Source organism: Sturnira hondurensis, unplaced genomic scaffold (assembly GCF_014824575.4).
Source record: "Sturnira hondurensis isolate 20B ecotype Veracruz unplaced genomic scaffold, ASM1482457v3 Scaffold0001221, whole genome shotgun sequence".
NCBI lineage: Eukaryota > Metazoa > Chordata > Mammalia > Chiroptera > Phyllostomidae > Sturnira > Sturnira hondurensis.
Window position 1 is genome coordinate 3418705 of NW_028073852.1, and position 19428 is coordinate 3438132.

General features: G+C 54.5%; 1 protein-coding gene across 2 annotated transcripts; it reads left to right on the forward strand.

Annotated features, from left to right (window-relative positions):
- Positions 1-3291: 3291 nt before the first annotated feature.
- On the forward strand, positions 3292-18380 carry ST6GALNAC1 (ST6 N-acetylgalactosaminide alpha-2,6-sialyltransferase 1). 2 transcript variants are annotated; one of them, XM_037064669.1, is made up of 10 exons: positions 3292-3727; positions 4814-5788; positions 14900-15530; positions 16262-16430; positions 16586-16757; positions 16954-17092; positions 17259-17362; positions 17484-17573; positions 17654-17753; positions 18032-18380. In XM_037064669.1, exons 2-10 carry the CDS (start codon positions 5658-5660, stop codon positions 18272-18274), a joined length of 1779 nt encoding a protein of 592 aa, XP_036920564.1. In that variant the 5' UTR covers positions 3292-3727; positions 4814-5657; the 3' UTR covers positions 18275-18380. The 2 variants fall into 2 exon arrangements, with proteins under 2 accessions (XP_036920564.1, XP_036920569.1); XM_037064674.1 differs by having other exon boundaries at positions 18059-18380.
- Positions 18381-19428: the final 1048 nt, after the last annotated feature.

The following is a 19428-nucleotide window of genomic DNA, read 5'->3' on the forward strand; positions in this document are numbered from 1 at the left end:
AGAGCTGTGGCTGGGCCCTGGCTGGAGGGTGGCCTGCTCTCCGACCGTGACCCCACCCCCTGTGTGAGGGACTAGCAAGCTGGCTTTGCGGACTAGTTTTTGCAATGAGGAAAATCTGGGGGATATTTGGCTTTTGTCCACTGGAGTGACTTTGAGAACAGTTTATCCTAAAATGAGTTTTCTTACTCATTTTGGGGGGACAGATTTTGTTTTTTTTAATGGCTTAGGAGATTTGTATTTGTTTTTTCTTATCTGACGTTATTAACACGTACAGGAAATGCAAACACAGAGCATTGGGAGGTTGTCGGGGGAGTGTCAGAACACCTGTGTAAACAGGTGACAAAAAACCTGAACTCTGATTAAAATTAAGCAATGAATATATCCCGACACAGAAGACTTTTATTAGAGCATTTGCTTCAGAAAAATTGTAAGCTATTTCCGTGTCTTTGAAGTGCATATGAATCTTTTTAAAGCTAGAATATCCTCTTGCCCGACCCTGGGACACCTTCCTTAAGGACCGAGAGCACTTTGAAACGTGACCAAAGACGCTAGCACCCCGACTGCCCAGCGGAGTTAGGACGGACTCTGCCTGTGACCAACCTTGTAGTCCTGTCTCTTCCCTTGAGGACCAGGGGTGGTTCAGTTGGCAGGGGTGTGTGTGTGGGAAGGGCCATGTCAGATCACCAGTGTGAAAGGTCGAGATGTCTTCATCCCGTGATCATCTTGTGGAGCGCGCCTGGGACCCTGGTCAAATGCTTAACAATAAAATTGTTTCTTTCTCTTTCAGCCTCTCTCGCAGTGGAGAGATTGTCTGGGTCATTGGTTTTGATTCCACTGGACACTAGCTACCCCTCCGCCCTCCTCCCCTTGGTTTGCTCCACTTCGTACTGGACTTAACAGGCACTAAGGGGCGCCTCCCTGGGGACTGCGCACTTCCGGTTTCTGTGGCTTGGCCCAGGTCCTGCCAGTACTCCCCGTAGTTTGCTTCCTCCTTTTCCCCGGTCACACCGCAGAGAGGACGCCACCGGCACAGCTCGGCCCCTTCGTTTCCCTCAGAGCGCCAATCACTACGGAATTAAGGGGTTCCTTCTGTCTCGGCTCTAGGAGGGTGACCCCGGGGGTCAGGACTTGCTCTGTGTTGCCTGACACTATGCCCGCAGCCCAGACACTGCCTGGGGTCGGGGAAATAGCATTAAAAATAAGTCTCCTGCCAAGCCGGGAAACCTCTCCAAAAGGCACCTTCCCCACGATTGTTAGCATTGAGGGTGGACACAGTGCAGTTTGCCCACGGATTCTCAGCCCTTCCCCGCAGGGCTCCAGTGGCCAGGGTGATTTTCCTGCTCGAATCTCAGCCCCGGCTTCCCAAGGCTGCCTGGCCGTGTGCCAGTCCCATGTTCCCCAGGGGGCTTTACTGGCCATGCTGGGAACGCAGCACGGGGAACCTTTTGGCACCCACACTGGTTAGGTCCCCCTCCTGGAAGTCTCAGTAGCCAGTATGTCCTCCGTCACATAGTCACACACCAGTTTACCGCTCCTACCCCAGGAGTCCAGTATAGAGTAATCTGTTAATAAATGAAAAATAAATGCATTCACCAGCAAAACCTTAGATTTCGTGTCATAGTTCCTTTGGGTAGCTCTTGTTACATAACACCGGGCTGTGGTGTCCACCTCCTCTCATCAGACCGATCCCCCCAAAGGAGAGGATGTGAGAGGTTGGATGACTGACACGTGCCGGAGAAGGGAAAGAGAAGATCTCGGAAAATGAACGAGGGCTCTTTTGTCAAGACTGGTGTCTTGCAGAGACTGAAGCAATGGTGTCAGACAAGTTCGTTAGGGTCCGCCTGGCCTTCCCGGTGCCTGGGAGAGGGGTGCACAGCAGCCTGGGGGCTCTCAGCAGGCCTCTAACCCAGGTTCAAGGTTCCAGGAGGAGCACCGCTGCCAGCCAGGACGGTCCAGGGGGCGGAGCACCCTGTACCCTAGAGAGACCAGAGAGCTCCGTCACCGTGGTGTCCTTGCCCCGGGCGCCTTTCATCCTCTGCTGCCTCCTCCAGCCCCAAAGGCCATGAGTCACAGCCCTATGTTTCCCTCTTCACCAAACAGCATTATCTTCACCTTTGAATTACTCTGAGAAACTTCTATGAAATGGCTGTGCCAAGGGAGCCTGTTACAAAGTCACCCACTGTGTCTTCAGGAACCAGGGCGTTCTAGCTAGGAAAATGAAGAAGGTCTGGCCAAAGGGGAGTGTAGGGTGGTATTCCCTTTACATGCGGGCAAGAAGGGCCCCTTCTCTGCACCTTGGGCTTTATTTTTATTTTTAAAAATATTTTATTACTTATTTATTTTTCATAGAGAGGGGTAGGGAGGGAGAAAGAGAGGGGAAGATCAATGTGTGGTTACCTCTCACACGCCCCCTACTGGGGACCTGGCCCACAACCCAGGCATGTGCCCTGACTGGGAATTGAACCGGAGACCTATTTGTTCACAGGCTAGTGCTCAATCCGCTGAGCCACAGCAGCCAGGGCTGGGCCTTGTGCTTTAGAAGTCCCCATATCACAAACACACAAACACAAACGTATTGAAGAGCGGAGTGCGCCTGCATTGTGTGGACCTCGTGCTCAGGGCAGAGGCAGCGTGACCCTCAACTGTCCACGCGGGCCTTCGTGGATGACACTGTTCGGGCCTCAGAGAAAGGGTTCTTCACCGTGTGCCCTGTGACTTCAAAGGCAGAAGCGACAGTGTCTGGCTGCTGTGGATGTTGGGGGCTCTTCAGGGACCAGCGCATTTTGAGTATGATGCCAGTAGAAATAAGCAAAACAGCAGACCAGCCAGCCGTAAGTGTCCCAGAGAGACCAAGCAAAGAGACCATCAGAGAGAGTCCCGTCCCAGGGTCCAACTGATCCCTGTGGCTCCGGAAGGCACCTGCCCGCAGGTGCCGCCAGGCTACACCCAAGCCTGCTCTGAGTCCGCGGTGGGAGAGCAGCCCTCCAGGTGAGCCAATTTTAACCTCCCTTCCTCCAAGGCTGTTTTACCGAGGGCCCTGCGAATTCCCTCTTCTCTGCAGAAAATCCAGTTTTGCCCCAGCTGGTGATTCGATTTAATAATCTTTCCTCTCTGTTCATGGGTGCCACTGCACCTCCCTTTTACATCCGCTATTCCATCTGCCTGGTTCTGTCATGAGTAGAAGAAACTAGCACATTTTCACGTTTCACGTCTGACAAAGGGTCGCTGTCTGACCTCTCTCCAAATACCCTCTGAGGGCGTGCCTCTGCATATAAGCTCTCACACAGCCTGTTGGCATTAAAAAAAGAAAACAGAAAAAGACTGAAGTCAGAAGCTTTAGCTTAAAAAGGAAAGCAGACCTCATCAAACATGCAAATTGGGGTGATGTTCAAAAAACGATCGGAAAGTCAGTTTCCACTAAAATCTGTATTTCTTCGCCTCTCCCCTTCTGCTCAGTTACGCAAGATGAAGCTTCGGGCTGGACCCTGAGAACCGGGAAGCTAGAACTCAAGATGACTCCACCTTCCCCAGCTGGCTTCCTGAACACCCAAGTTCAACACTCCCCTCAGGGTGTAGAAGCACAGGCTGTGCTCAGTTGCTCAGCTTGCACCCCGGAGGTCAACAGACCGCCACGCTCTCTGGGGGTCAGAATGCTGAGAGCCGGCGTCCTTTCCAGACACCGGTGAGGAGAGAGAGATGCTGGGTTGAGTCGGAACCAACGCTGTAGGTAAGAAAACGCCTTCCCACCGTGCACCTGGTTGTAGTGGTGCTCACTGGCACCAGGGCGGAGGGTCGTCGCCCTGGCCAAACGTGCAGGCCAAGCCGGTGAGGAGGGTCCATTACGGCAGAGCAATGACTTGGATTCAGGTCTGCTGAGAAGGTGTTTAGGGAACATGCGAGCGAGCGCTGACAGGCCAGGTGAGCCGCTGCACCTGAGTCCACCTGGGCAGAGGCTCCCCGCCCCGCCCCGCCCCCCTGCCCCCCAGCGGTGCCGTGGGGACAGCAAACAAACGGGGTGGAGAACAGGACGCCTGTCAGTGTTCTGGGTTCCTCTCAGCCACTTGGAAGCACGTTCTGACCTTTTCGTCCCCCTTGGGGAAGGTTGTGTAAGCATTGCTTGGTGTACCCCCACCCCTCCACCCCCCCCCCGGCAAGGCCAAGGACTTTGGGTCCAGCATCAAGAGCTGCGTTCAGGGGAACAAAAAAGCCCCTGTGTGAGCGGCAGGCTGGCTCCCCAAACCTTCAGAGCCCCACTCCCACAGGCCACACCTGCCACCATCCCTCCTTGAAAACACCTGCTTTCCAGTACCTGTGGGTCGCGCTGTGAGCAACATTTTCAAACCGAATAACCTGCTGCTTCCCTGAATGTGCTCTTTTCTACAGCTGATCTCGACGTCATTTCTCCGAGCTGTCCCTTTGCCCCTAGTGTTAAGTATTTTGCTTTTCATATCAAGGCGGAGTACATGGTTTCTCAGAGGCGGGCTGTGCTTCAGGGTAGGACGAGCCTCCAGGTCAGCGGGATCTGGTCCCCAGGCCGGAGGCTCACTCCTCGACCTGGGCCCAGCTGCTTGTCCCCAGAGGCAATTCCCTTGACTGTGAAGTGGGGTTGCTGACAGTTCCCAGCCTCTGGAGAGGCTGGGGGTCTGCATGGGTGCCACGGTGCCTGGTCTGGGTGCACCTGCCGCAGGCATACGGGTCATGGCCATGCTCCTGACTGCAGGTGACAAGGCCGAACCAAAGGGCGGGCGCTGCCCTTCGATAGCACCTTCATCATAATCTCACAAGGTAGATGCCTCGCTTCCCCCATTTGTAGGTGAGGCCAGAAATTTAAGGAGCTCGTCCAAGGTTACAGGAAGAAGGAGGCAGGTCACCCAACTGGGAAGTTCACAGGCACGCTTTCTTGGCACCAGGTCCTGATAAGCGAACTGCAAAGCAAACTTTGCTCATTTATGATGACCCATCTGACAGTTCTCCAAGACCAATGAATCAGTGGTTCTCAACCAGGTCACACAACTAGGTCGCCCGGGAACTGAGAAGCACCCACACCTGGAAGACAGCAACCCCAAGGTTCCAGTTTCATTGGTTAGGGTGCAGCCTGAGCGTCAGGACGTCTCCACGCCCTCCAGGCGACTCTGCTGTGACCCCGAGATTGACAGCTGTTCCTCTACATGCTAAGGATGGTCTCTCAGGGCAGTGATCACGAGGGGGTCTCAGCCCTAAAGGGTCCCCTATCTTTCCCCTGAGACTCACGTTGGGTGCAGAGGCTGTGCAAGGCTCTGTCAGCCCGTGCCCTTGTCCGGGGTGCCCCGGGATTGGGGACGGAATGAATGTGAGGTTCCATCTCATGTGTGTCTGTTTCTCACAAAGCTTCACATTCAGAAACTGGCTTCCGAGACTCAGAAAAGGAACGGGGACCTGTTGGAACAAAAGGGGTTTGCCCTGGTCATGCCAGCCCGTAAGCCTCCATGAAAGCAGCCACAGCGGCTCCTCCTCCCTCTGGCAAAGGCGTAGAGGCTCAGTGTTTATCAGAGTGGCTCCTATGAGGACAAAGGGTGTGTGTACTGCTCACCCAGGATAGCCCAGCGGCCGATCTCCCTGCTGTTGCATGTCAGAGCCGCAGGACCGGCAGCAGTTTCCTGAGGGCCCGGCCCACCACCATGAGGTCCTACCTGCAGAGACTCAGGTGCCTGCGCCAAGCTCTCTGGCTCTTGACTGCAGTCGTGTTGATTTTCTTCCTGTTCATCCTGCCCTCCTTCATCAAGGAACCTAACACAAAGCCTAACACCAGGTAAGATCCTGACCCTTCCCTGGCTCACCCTCACTTATGAGAGGAAATTGAAACTCTGTGGGGAGACCTGGGGAACTCCGTGATATCGCTGTGTCCACATGGGCGTCCGGGAGCAAGAACCAGTGCCGAGGACAATCCAAGGGAAAGCCTGGGGGACGAGGAGGTGGCCCCCGAGGCCACGGGGCTTGTGTGCAGAGGAAACGCAGGCAGGAGTTTGAAACTCCTAAGCTGTCTCCAAAAGGCAGAGATTCCAAGCAAGTGTTCTTCCCCGTCTGGGACCGTGAGTTAGCTGAGTGACTTTGGGGTTAATTCCTACCCGCCAGTCTCCGTGTCCTGGGACGAAAGTTATCCTGTGCGCACCATTCATTTCAGATCACACCTTCCTTCAGAAGTCTGTCACTTCCGGCTGCTGCTTACATTCTGGGCACCAAGTTAATCCTTCGAAAGGATCTTCTAGACCAGTTTTCTTATAGAATAAACATCTTCAGCATCAAGGGACCCTGTTCTTTCCAGACTCAATTTTCTTAAAGATTTTATTTATTTATTTTTAGAGAGAGGGGAAGGGAAAGGGAGAGAAACCTCATTGTGTGGTTGCCTCTTGTGCATCCCCTACTGGGGACCTGGCCTTCACCCAGGAAGGGGCCCTGAACTGGGAATCAAAGCAGCGACCCTCTGGTTCACAGTCCGGCGCTCAATCCACTGAGCCACACCAGCCAGGGCCCTAGACTCAATTTTTAAACATTTTGTTTCACAGTTCTTACAATTTGAAAGTAATACATGCTCTTGTGAAGTTTAAAAAAAATACAGAAAGATGAAGCAAGAAGTGGGGGTCTCTCCGTTACATACACCAGCTCTCCACCCACTCCCCTGGGGTGACCACTCTTCACATCTGGGTGGATGCATCGTTATTATGTGATGATAATATTCGCCAGATGCCAGGCACGATCATAGATGCTTCCTGTGCATTCACTCACTAATTCTGACAATTATGTCTATCCTGAAACGCGGAACCTCTGTGAATCACCCACACCCCGTTCACCCTGCTAGTAAGTTGCAGGACCAGGATTCAAACCCAGCATTTTGGTTCCATAGCCTGTGCTCTTTACTTTATGCTGCACTTCATGGGTGAATGGGTAGGTTGACAGGGAGAGAGGTGGATGATCGACGGATGCACCCTGTTCCACGGGTCAGCTTTTTAAATCGACACTGTGTCGTGGATATCTGTCCCCCTGGTACATGCAGCTCTCCTCCCTTCTTTTTCGTGGATGTGTAGTATTCTGTAGAGTGGATACAATCTATTTAACTAGTTCCTCTCAATTGACACTGGGGTGGCCACTCATTTTTCACGTACCTTTGTGCACTTACCTAAGCATTTCTCTGGGTAGGCTTCTAGAAGTGGAATTGCCAAGACCATGGCTAAGTTCACATTGCATCTCAGTGACACCCTCGGTTCAGCCCGTGAGAATTAACTCTCTGTCCTCTGTGGCGACGCTGGGCATCACCGATGTTGACATTCAACCCTCTGACACGCGAAAGGCTGTTTCCCCTTTTTATTTGCATTTCTCAGGCCTCTGGGGAATTTGAGGATCCTCTTAAGTCTATTAATCATTTGTATTTTGTGATGAACGACCTGTTCATATCTTTTGCTTTATTATTGTCTCCTAATATCTTTACTAGTAGGTTGGTGGTTGTTTTTGCTTCCTTAGTCATTGATTTGATTCTCGGCTTCATCCACTCTATTTTTTCCTGTAAATTGTTCTGTATTTCAATTAGTGCATGCTTTATTTTGACTGGGTCTTTTTTATGCTGCTGAGGTCCTCACTAAGTTTCTTGAGCATCCTTATAACCAGGGTTTTGAATTCTGCATCTGATAGGTTGCTTGTCTTCATTTCATTTACCTCTTTTTCTGGAGTTTTGGTCTGTTCTTTCACTCTGGCCATGTTTCTTTGTCTCCTCGTGTGGCAGCCTCCCTGTGCTTGTTTCTGTGTATTAGAGAGAGCAGCTATGCCTTGGTCGTGTGGCCTAATGTGGGAGGTGTCCTGTAGGGTCCAGTGGCACAGCCTCCCCTATCACCCAGGGGTACTGCTCTGGGTACTCACAGTGCGCCCTTCCTGTGGGCTGACTGCCCCCTCCTCTTGTGGTTGAGCCTCGGTTGCTGTTGGGGGGGCAGTGGGAGGGATTTACCCAGGCCAGTCAGCGGCAAGGACTGGCTGTGACCACTGACCACCAGCTTCCACCCTCCGTGGAGGATCAGCTCTGCAGGGGCAGGGTGGCGGTGTTCCAAAGTGGAATGTAGTTGTGCACTGGGTGCGCTGGCCCTGGGGTTTCCTGGATGGAGCAGGCCAAGGTCAGCCTGCACCTGTGTTTTGCCCAGGGCCGCCCTTCCTGAGCTATAAAACAATCTGAGATGGCTGCCACTGAGCCGGGCCCGGAGATTCCCAGGGGAAGCCAAGCTGTGACTCTAGGCTGGCTGCTGCTGGTGCCAGGCCTGGGGCTCACGGAGGCCAGCTGCTGATTGTTTGATAGGATTTAGGAAATTGTCAAGCAAGAGCCGAGACCACCCATTCAAATGGAAAAGCAGCTTGGGGCCCGGCAGTGGGGGGTGGGTGGGTGTAATCTGGGTGGGGCAGAGTCTCTGGGGATCTTCAAGGTGAGTCAAGCAGTGTTAGCCAGGTTGATGGAGTCTGAGACACGGCACTGGTCTGCCAGCTCTGTGGCTTTGCAGAGGGGAGGGCTCAGAAAGGGACAATGGCTTCTGCCCACCTCGATGCCAGACACTTCAGCCTCTCCCTGAATGCCACCCCGGTGTTGGAGCTCAGAGAGAGTGAGTCTGAGTAGGTGAGCCTGACTGTGGGTTTTTTAAGAGGAACTGATCAGGGCTCTGGCAGTTTCTTCCACCAACTCAATCCACCAACTCATTGGTTTTTACAGCCAGAAGTTGTGGGGACTTATCTTCCTGGCACTGGAACCCTGGGCTGGGGGGCCTGGTGTGGGGCTGGGGCTCCTCGCTCCTGAGATATCCCTCCCAAATTTTTAACCACCATGAGCGGGTGAGAGACCGCCACATTTCGAATGTGCACCCCTTCTATCATCCTTGATGGATGTGATTTCTTTAATTCTATAGTTGTCAGAGTTCCACTCAACTCAATTTTTGATGTTTCTGAGTGATGGTTGTTCTGTATTTCAGTTGTAATTCTGATGTGGTTGTGCAAAGAGGCGAGCCGTGTCTGCCTACGCCGCCATCTTTCTGAGATCTCGGAAATCTCCTGATTGCAAGTGATAGAAACCCAATTCAATCTAGTTTAAATGAGAAGATGAGGGAGGGAGGGAAGCTCAGAGGATTCCAGTATTTCTGGCGAGACCCTTTGGGGGGTCTGGGCTGCAGGACACCAACTCATCCGACCAGGACACCTTGGTCTCCTTCCCCAGCCGATGCCTCAGGCCCCAGAGTGACAGGGAGGTAGATGCAAGTAGCCTGGTGCCCGTTTCCAGTGTAGAGATTTCTGGAGCTGGAAGGCGGCTGGAGTCATCCATGGTGCAGTGTAGCTGGGAAGAAGGCCTGTGTCATCCTGCCCCACCTGGGGTCCTTGAAGCCCAGGGTGCCGTGGAGGGCCACTCAGCATGTCCTGTGGTACCATGGAGCAATCAGAGCCCCAGAACCACCCAGTTGCCTCCTGGGACCAAGGGATAGGACGTCCACTCCAGAAAAGTGTTTGGGGACACTGGATGCTGTCGGGGAGGAGGGACGCATGGTCCTGCAGGGACCTTCGTGAGGAAATCCTCAGTACGAAGGAGCACCGGCCCCAAGGAAAACCACATTCACTGACCCTGCAGAGTCCACCACATCAGGATCAGACAGATGCCCATGAACTTCAGCGGGAGCTGAGACGGCTGCCCCCACCCTCCGGCAGGTGGTCAGTTAAGCGATCACACCGGTAGAGCTAGGCTTTCAAAAGGAAGCAACAGTGTTCTCACGGTCTGATCGCAATTCCTGCCGGCCCTCCTTCCAGCTTCCCCCGCCTCTCGCCCACCGGAGCCAGGATCTGAGTTCTGGCCTGGCTGGGGGTAGATATGTGTGTGAGGGGGGTGGAGTGGAGGTAGGGGTGGGGGGATAGGACAAGAGCTTTGAACCAGACGTGACATCTGGAGGTTTAAACTGAATTAGAGTGAATTTGGGGGTGGGGGGAACCATTCTTGTAATTTTGTATAGACTGATGGTTTTCATATACACATATACATATATATTCATATTAATTTATTCACAAACATGTATGGAGTCCCCACTCTGTGCCAGGCCTGTGCTGGGGCCGTAGGAATGGACAAAACAAAGTCTCCCGTGGTGACAAGCACGTCCTCCGCTGGGCAAAGTCAGACAGTGAACATGGGCAATTTAGTCTAGTTTTCAGCAGAGAACATTGAGACTCAACGTTAACCAGCCCTGCTGCCCTCGCCCAAACGTCCTAAACTGGAAAATAGCAGGAAGCTACCCAAGAGTGTCCGCCCCACGGCCCGAAGGCCACCTGCAGCCCAGGATGGCTACCAATGCAGCCCGACAGAAAATTGTAAATTTACTTCAAACATTATGAGATCTTTTTGTTAGTGCTCATATACTTAATGTGTGACCCGAGACAACTCTTCTCCAAGTGTGGCCCAGAGACGCCAAAAGTTTTGGACACCCCTGCCTGGCCTCACCTCTACAATTTATTTATTTTTTAAAGATTTTATTTATTAACTTTTAAAGAGAGGGGAAGGGAGGGAGAAAGAAAGGGAGAGAAACATGTGAGAGATACATCAATTGGTTGCCTCTCACACACCCCCAACTGGGAACCTGGCCTACTACCCAGGCATGTACCCCAACCGGGAATCGAACCAGTGACCCATCAGTTCACAGGCCAGCACTCAATCCGCTGAGTCACACCAGCCAGGGCTGGCATATTTATTTTTCAAAGTGTAGCATCTTGTATTTTTTACTTCTCAAATAGATGGTGAAATTAAATTGCTTTTGGCTTGGATGTGATCTGCGATTGATTTGTCCATCCCTCTGAACCAGGGACTCTTAATAGAAAAAAGATGCCCCCCACCCCACCCCACCCTCACCCAGCCCATGGGGTATAAGTTCCAGCCAAGACAGACGCAGGGCACTCAACCTGCGGGTGGAGGCAATTAGAATATTCAGTAACTGGCACACCTGGGAATCGGTAATGCCTATGTCAAAGCCCGCATCCCTAGCAATCACAGGTGCGTTCAATCAAAGGAAACTGATGTGAAAGGTAACGCACAATTTTGTCTCTACCTGAGTCATTGCTAGCACTTTTTGTAAATCGTAAAGCAGCCCCCAAGAACTTGAAGCGTTTGCGTCCTGAACCCACCTGCCAGGAGTCGCTGTCCTCTTGCCCGACACGGGGCTGCAGAGAGATGTGCTGTAGCTCTCCAGGGCCCAGGTGACTGCGGGGCAGGGNAGTAACTGGCACACCTGGGAATCGGTAATGCCTATGTCAAAGCCCGCATCCCTAGCAATCACAGGTGCATTCAATCAAAGGAAACTGATGTGAAAGGTAACGCACAATTTTGTCTCTACCTGAGTCATTGCTAGCACTTTTTGTAAATCGTAAAGCAGCCCCCAAGAACTTGAAGCGTTTGCGGCCTGAACCCACCTGCCAGGAGTCGCTGTCCTCTTGCCTGACACGGGGCTGCAGAGAGATGTGCTGTAGCTCTCCAGGGCCCAGGTGACTGCGGGGCAGGGGGCCAGCCGTCCACGCTGCCTGTGCGACATGTGGAATGTAACAGACCACCCCACCTCATTGTCTCCCCACTCGCAGCCACGTCAGGGGCTTGTAGATGGAAAGGAAAACTCGTGGGGACCCCCGAGCTTTGGGGGTGGGAGGTGGAGGTGGAGCCGGACCTGCCGAGAGTCCCAGCCCTGTAAGGAGCGTGTGCTAAGTGGAGGTCACACCCAGGCTTTTGCGTTGCCCTTGGAGCTAAGCTCGATTATCAGCTTAGAGGGTCGTTCACAGCGAGTCCCACCCCCAGCTCATGGCGCTCAGCTCTTCAGAGGCAGCACAAGCCAATCACAAATGTTCTGCACTAACTCTGGCCGTTCAGGGTGCACCCGGTGGCATTCTTTCAGAATAAGTACTTCGGGGGCATCTTACAGTTCTCGAGCCAACAACCCCCAGTTCCTCTTGAGACTGTACTCCTGCTACACTCAGAGCGGACCCCAGGCATGTACCACGTACCACGCGACCCAGACCCCTGGCCAGGGGTGGAGAGAGGACCCCAGTGGGTTCGAAACTCTCCCCGTGAAATCAAAGATTGGGAGCATAGAGAGTCAACGGTCCCCAGAACAGGCATTATGGGCTGGCCCTCCTCCACCACCTTGCAGGCTGAGAGCAGGAAGGAAGGAAGCAGAGGCCGGAAGCAGAATGCAAGTCCCAGAGACCCCTGGTTCTGGGCCCTCCAAGAGGCCTGACCGACAACCTCTTGTTCTTGGGTTCCTCAAGATACTTTCCAGCCTTCTAATAAATTGCCTTTTATTTTTTTAACTTAGTCAAACGTAAAAAACAAAAAAAGAATGAAGGCTTGAAGGCTGTTAACCTTCCAGGTCCCGCCACATCCCAGGGCCTGGTCAGTGTGGCTCAGTGGCTTGGGCATCATCCCACAAAGCGGAAGGTTGCTGGTTTCCTGTTCAGGGCACATAAAATCTTAAAATAAGTAAACAGATAAATCACTGATATAACATGGCACTGGGATAGGGCTGCCTCCTCAGGGTTTGTGATTGAAGAAAGAGATGGCATTGCCGCTGAGCAGGTAGCCCCCCAAAACAGAACAGATTTGATGGCTTGTGGAGTCTCGGGGTCCACACCAGCCTGGGGGCTGGAGCTTGAGGTGAGCTCCCTCTCATGGCCCTGTCCTGCGCACCCATTTCCTGCTCGGCTCCTAGTGACAGCTTGACATTTCCTTATGTGATGGCTTGTCAGCCCCTTTGTGTTTGGAGTTCCACGCAGGGAGGGGTGTGCCTGCCCTGACCAGTCCAGTGTACACAGAAGGTGCCCCGTGAATATGGGCTGTCCCAAAGAATGAGTTCTTCCCTGTTGAGTCAGGCAGGAGTAGAGGAGGTGGAGACCAGGCCAAACAGATCTGCGGCTCGCCCAGGAAGAGTCAGGGGCGACAGGAAACGAGGCACCTCTGGGGGATGGGGAGAGGAGGGAGGGAAGTTACTTGGTTGAGATCGTATTTTGTGCCAGGGGCGTAGCACCGGCTTCCCGTTAATGCTCACAGCAGACTCCTCTCGGAAGCAAAGGCAGCAGCGCATTGTACACAGAATAAGAACCCCGAGGGCGGGGCAGGTCAGGAAGGTTTCTCCCGGTCACAGCAGCTCATAAATGGAGGTGCAGGGGTGCTCCCTCGGTCTGCCTGGCAGCACACTGCATGCTCTCTCTCTCTCTTCGCACATCCTCAGTAAGGCTGTTCTATGTGGCTTAGAGCTAGAGTGGTGGAAACAGGCGAATGAGTGGAGCGCAGGACAAGAGAGGCCAAGCCAAGTGAGGGAGCCCCGGACACCAGGTAAGAGTTAAGGACACCTGGAAATTCATCTGCATCATGGTTAGGTCACGAGAGAGGAAGATTCTTTTATCCAAGGCTCTGGGAGTCCCCCACAACCTGTGTGGCACAGGGACCCCGCACAGGAAGTCCAGCTGAAGGACTGTGCAGAGCAGAGGCCCCATGCTTTCCTCTGCAGAACACCTGACACCAACTTGCACACACTGGTACCTTTGACAGCCTCACAATAAAGCACAAAGTAAAGTGGATCCAGCCCCTGGAGCCCCGGACCTTGAGTGCTGGGAGTCAGACCAGCCACCGAGATCCTTCTTCCACGGGGGCTAGAGAAAGCGTCTGGGTGGGGGCATCTCCGTGTGCCCTGCGCCAGTCCTTCAGCCCCTCCCCCGGCCCCAACCTTCCTCGGGAAATCCTTCCATCGCTCCCCCTGGATGGACGAACAGACGCTCGAGGGTAAAGTCCTCCCTCCGACACAGGACGTTAATAATGACCTGGCCCTGCCTGCTGGCTGGGGACCAAGCCCTGCCCCAGCCCCACTGAGCCTCATCAATACTCAGCAGCTCCGACACACCGGGTGTTTTCTTGCTCTGGGACCGAAACTTCCTCCCCCGCACCCCGCACCTTCGTTAGAGGGGAGCGCCTCCGGGAAGCCTGCCTCCCGTCAGTCCCCAGTACCCAGACAGAATCCCTTCCTTCACACCCACTGAGCTGACATGTGCATCCCCCACTCCAAGGCGACAGGTTTTGTTTTGTTTTTTTTTTTTTTAAAGATTTTATTTATTTATTTAGTTAGTTATTTTAGAGAGAGGGAAAGGGAGGGAGAAAGAGAGGGAGGGAAACATCGATGCGAGAGAGAAACACCAACAGGTGGCCTCTTGCAGGCCTCCCCGACCGGGGACCAAGCCCGAAGCCCCAGTTTATGCCCTGACAGGGAACTGAACCTGAGAGCTCTCGCTTTGTGGGTTGACGCCCAACCCGCTGAGCCACACCGGCCAGGGTCCAACACGTATTTCGCATCCTAAGGACACGACAGGCCCCGCGCTGCAGTTCCTCCTGCTTGTGGCTGGGAAACACGCCTTTCACCATCTCCAGCATCTAACACGGGGCGTGGCAGGCGCAGGGGGCTCTTCCTGAGTGCGAAAGTGCTTCCGGGCGATGCCAGCGAGAAACCGTCGGTCTTCACGCAGCGTGGGAAGTCAATCTGCGCGGCAGACCGTTCTCAGAGATCTCAATTTCAAAGTCAGGGTCAGCAGCTCTAGTCTCAACCTAGATGCATCTTTCCCGTTTTCTTTGGACAAGGTTCCCTCTGTTCCCGGCGCTTCATTTAAAAGATAAAAGGTCGACTGAGTCAGGCAGCTGTGAGGCGACAGGACCCGGGTGACACACACTCCGTCTAGAATTCCCAGTCCGGGACCCAGTGCCCTGGGGGAGCCCGGGAGGAGCCAGCACAGAGGCCTGGTGTGCCGTCTGCCTGAGACCCGAGGACGACTAATAGTCACGTTCCCACCAGCTTCTGTAATTCCCACCCTTCACCAGAAGTGTCTCTGTCTGCAGGCCTCCGGATACAGAGAACGTTAAAGAACGGGCTGCAGAGTTGCTACAGAAGGCCACGCCCCCAGCATCCACCGTGGAGAGGGAAACCCCTGCCCGTGGAGGGTCCACGCAGGGGAGCGGCATGCAGCCGCAGCAGCGTCCGCGGGCCACGGGCCACACGGAAGCCAGAGCGCCTGGCACGGCAAGGACGGCGTCCGTCGAGAGTCCAGAGAGAAAGGACAACGCGGTGGACATGCTGTCCTGGAGAAGTCAGGACAGGGGGAGGGCCTCCAATGGGACAGAGGCACTTTCACCAAGGAGGCAAGACAGGAGGACACCCGAAGGAAGGAGGGGCAAGAGTGAAAGGCCGATAGCCGCGAGGACAGTGCCGGAGGAACCTCGGCCACCCGTTCCAGAACGTCGGGCTGAGGTGCTCACCACCAGGGCGGCAGGGCTGCCCCCGCGGAAAACGAAAGGAGGGGCCACAGCAACGGCCCCACCCAAGCAGCCAGCCCAGTCTGCCCCGAGCTCTGCGCCCTCCCCCGGCCTCACCACACGGAGGCGCCCCAGGCTGCAGGCCGCCAGCTTCAAGTCTGAGCCCAAGTGGGAGTTCGAGGAAAACTACAGCTTCGACGTGGGGGGCCTACAGACGGTGAGTTCTCCCGCGGCCCCTGCCCTAAGCCTCCCTGCTCTGACGCCCCTCCTGGCATTCAGCCTGCCCCCACCCCCTCCCTCACCTTCCAGGCTCCACCTCATCCTTCCTTCCCAGAGTGGCCGAAATGAGGGAGGAGAAGGCAGACCCCCGAACCCCAATCCAAGCCCAGGCAGCATGGGAAGGTGTGAGTGAGAAAGAGCTCCTGGGAGGCCCGGAGGGTCATCCATCCGGGTGACAGAGTACAGCCCGTTCTGGGGTTTGACCCCTGATCCCCATCTTCTGGGAGGGAAATGGACAAGGGGGCAGAAACTAGCAGGCGAGAATACCCAACCCGGTGCCCAGCGCCAGCACCGCCCGGGAACACCTCGCCCTCTGCATAGAGAATCCCACCAGCTCCCCTCTTCCATCCCTGAGAAAAACACCCAAAGGCAGACGACATTGAAAAATGCACTTTCCAACAGCCTGGAAAATGCATCCAGGCTGTTGCATTTCTCTCACACTGACAAGGGTGTGCTCGCCTTGAGGGCCAAGGGCAGCCTCCAGACCATGGCCGGCCTGCCAAAGGCATGGCCAAGGCAGCAGAGGCGGTGCCTTCCGGACTCCCAGGCCAGCTTTGGGCCCCCACACCACTCAGCCCAGCCTCCCCCGCCCCGCTCCCCCATCCACACCCCCACCCCTGCCATGGTCCTCCCAACCCCACCTTGCCTGACCTGCCCTCCTGTGTTTAGACCTGCCCCGACTCTGTGAAAGTGAGAGCTTCCAAGTCGCGCTGGTTCCAGAAGCTCTTTCTGCCCAACCTCACCCTCTTCCTGGACTCCAGACACTTCAGCCAGAGCGAGTGGGACCGCCTGGAGCATTTCCCACCCCCCTTTGGCTTCATGGAGCTCAATTACTCCTGTGAGTCCCACCCCCAGGAACCCAGCTGTACACTCGGCCGTGGCTCTGGGCCTTGAGTCTACCTCTTCCCAGGGGGCCACCAGCCCTGGGAGGAATGATGCACCGGGATCCCTGGCCACCCCCGGGCTCTGAATGGAGGGTCGCCCTTGTTCCAGTGGTGCAGGAGGTGGTGACACACTTCCCTCCGGTGGCCCAGCAGCAGCTGCTCCTGGCCCCCCTGCCTGCTGGGAGCCCCCAGTGCGTCAGCTGTGCCGTGGTGGGTAACGGGGGCATCCTGAACAACTCCCACGTGGGCCAAGAGATAGACAGCCATGACTACGTGTTCCGGTGAGCTGTCCCTTGGCCCCCACTCCCAGCCTTTCCTGCAGAGACAGGCTCTTCTGGGAGCTGACAGGGCCTCGCATGCCTGTATCTGGAAGGTGGAATTCCTGGGCTCCCCGAGAACCTCCGTTTCTGATGGTGGCCTCCATGTCACCCCCTCCAGTACTCATGCATCCGGTCTGATCAGTGTTTTTCTGCACAGCTTGAGCGGAGCTGTTACCAAGGGCTATGAACAAGATGTGGGTACTCGGACATCTTTCTACGGCTTCACTGCCTTCTCCCTGACTCAGTCACTTTACATACTGGGCCGTCGGGGTTTCCAGCACGTGCCTGTGGGGAAGGTGAGCGAGGAGGAATAGGCCTGGCCACACAGATTCTGGGGAAGGGAGCACACAGCTGGTACAAGCCCACACCAGCTGTGCGCTCTGGGGAAGGGCGAGGCGGGGGGTAACAGCAGGGCAGACCGCAGGCAGGGCTCCTGGGCCACTCGCTGTCCTTGGTCCCCAGGACATACGCTACCTGCACTTCCTGGAAGGCACCCGGGACTTCGAGTGGCTGGAAGCTCTGCTCCTGAACCAGACCCTTGTGAAAAGGAGCCTTTTCTGGTTCAGGTACCGACTGGGCCTCCCCTCCCCCCAGGCTGGTCTGTGTAGCCAGCAGCTGGGAAGGGCGGGACAGTTCCCCTACCAGATGAGGTTGGGGTCTGAGCCTGAACCAGTGGCCCGCCCACAGGAGAAGGCCCCAGGAAGCTTTTCAGGACACAGTGCAGTTGGACAGGTACCTGCTGCTGCACCCAGACGCCATGCGATACATGAAGAACAGGTGGGGACAGAGGCACAGAGGGGCTGGGGCCCTCTCATCCTGGCAGCCTGCTGACGGTTTGGGGGGGGTGCGTTTTACAGGTTTTTGAGGTCTAAGACCCTGGACACTGTCCACTGGAGAATATACCGCCCCACTACGGGGGCCCTCCTGCTACTCACTGCCCTCCAGCTCTGTGACCAGGTGAGGAGGCTATGCCCCAGGAGCAGGGGGACCTGGGGAAACGGCTCTGCGTGTTCCCAGCCTGTTCAGCGTGGGACAGCAGCTGGGCTGGCTGCACGTCCCCATGGGTGGAGTGGGAGTGGCTGAGGGTGCACCCAGGAGCCTGCACCCAGACCCCGAGGGATGAAACCCAGAAAGAGCACCAGTGCCCAACACACACAATTAGCCTCTGAGAGGCAGCCGGGACGGGGATGGGAGGGGCCACAGCGAGCCCTATTTCTCCTCCTACCCTTCCGCAGGTGAGTGCCTATGGCTTCATCACCAAGGGCCACGAGCGCTTCTCGGATCACTACTATGATACAATGTGGAAAAAGACAGTCTTCTATATCAACCATGACTTCAACTTAGAGAGAACGCTCTGGAAGCGGCTACATGATGAAGGCATAATCAGACTGTACCAGCGTCCTGTAACTTCCAACCAAAGACCTGACCGGGACCGTTCCAAGGCGGGGACCAGGCTCCCAGTCTCTCCAGGCCACTGAGGGAACATTTGTACAGAGGGGTGCCCTCGAGTGCCAGGTGGCTGAGGCTCTGGAGACCTTGGAGAGTGGCTGAAGGTCCTGTTCCCAAGACGGGGAAGGAAGGCTTCTTTCCGGAGATCAAAAATTTTTAACTACCTGGCTGGTGTAGCTCAGTGGATTGAGCACAGGCCTGCGAACCAGAGGATCACGGTTCGATTCCCAGTCAGGGCACATGCCTGGGTTGTAGTCCAGTTCCCTGCAGGCCAACTCCCAGCAGGGGACGCACAAAAGGCAACCATACATTGATGTTTCTCTCCCTCTCTCCTTACCCTCTAAAGATAAATAAATAAATAAAATCTTTAAAAAAAAAAAAAAAGATTTAAAAAAAAAAATTTTTAACTAAATGGGGCGATGAGTGTCCAGTACAGATCTCTGCTGAACATCGCCCGTCACTATTCAAAAGCTACTTGGTGTGGAGGAAAGAGCCCGAGTTGAGGGAAATAGGGATTTGGATCTTATACTTAGCAGCTATGAAACCTGGAAGATGGTTACTTAATTTTTTATCACTCTACATCGTCTGAGCAGCAATTTTCGGCCAATGTGCCGCGGCAGGCACACGGGTCTGCTGCAAGGATTTTTAAAATGCTCAGTGCCTGACTGTTTAGTCAGGGTCACTGACCTATTTTCCCTTGGATTGTCAAATTTAAAAAATGACAAGAGTGGCCCTGACGGGTATGCCTCAGTTGGTTCAGTACCATCCTGCAAAGCTTAAGTCGCTGGATCAATACCCATTCGGGGCACCTGTCTGTGTTTGTAGGCCAGGTCCTGGGTTGGGGCATGTGTGAGAGGCGATCTATCAATGTTTCTCTTGCAGAAAAGAGAGGAAGATGTTTTCCTCCTGTCTTTCTCCCTCCCTCCCCCTCTCTCTAAAAATAAATAAATAACGTTGTTTTTTTTTAATGACAAGAGCCAATACAACAGCTGTCTGGTGTGAATGAATCAAAATTATACCTTTTTTTTTGTCATACTGACAAAAAATGTAACATATCTTCTGGTGTGACACAGAATTTTAGTAACTGATTTCTGTGTGCTGGGACATGAGAAAGGTTGAAGAAAATCTCTGGCCTAGAGGACCCTGGGGGGGGGGGGCGGGTTACCGGGTTCTAGAGGGCCTG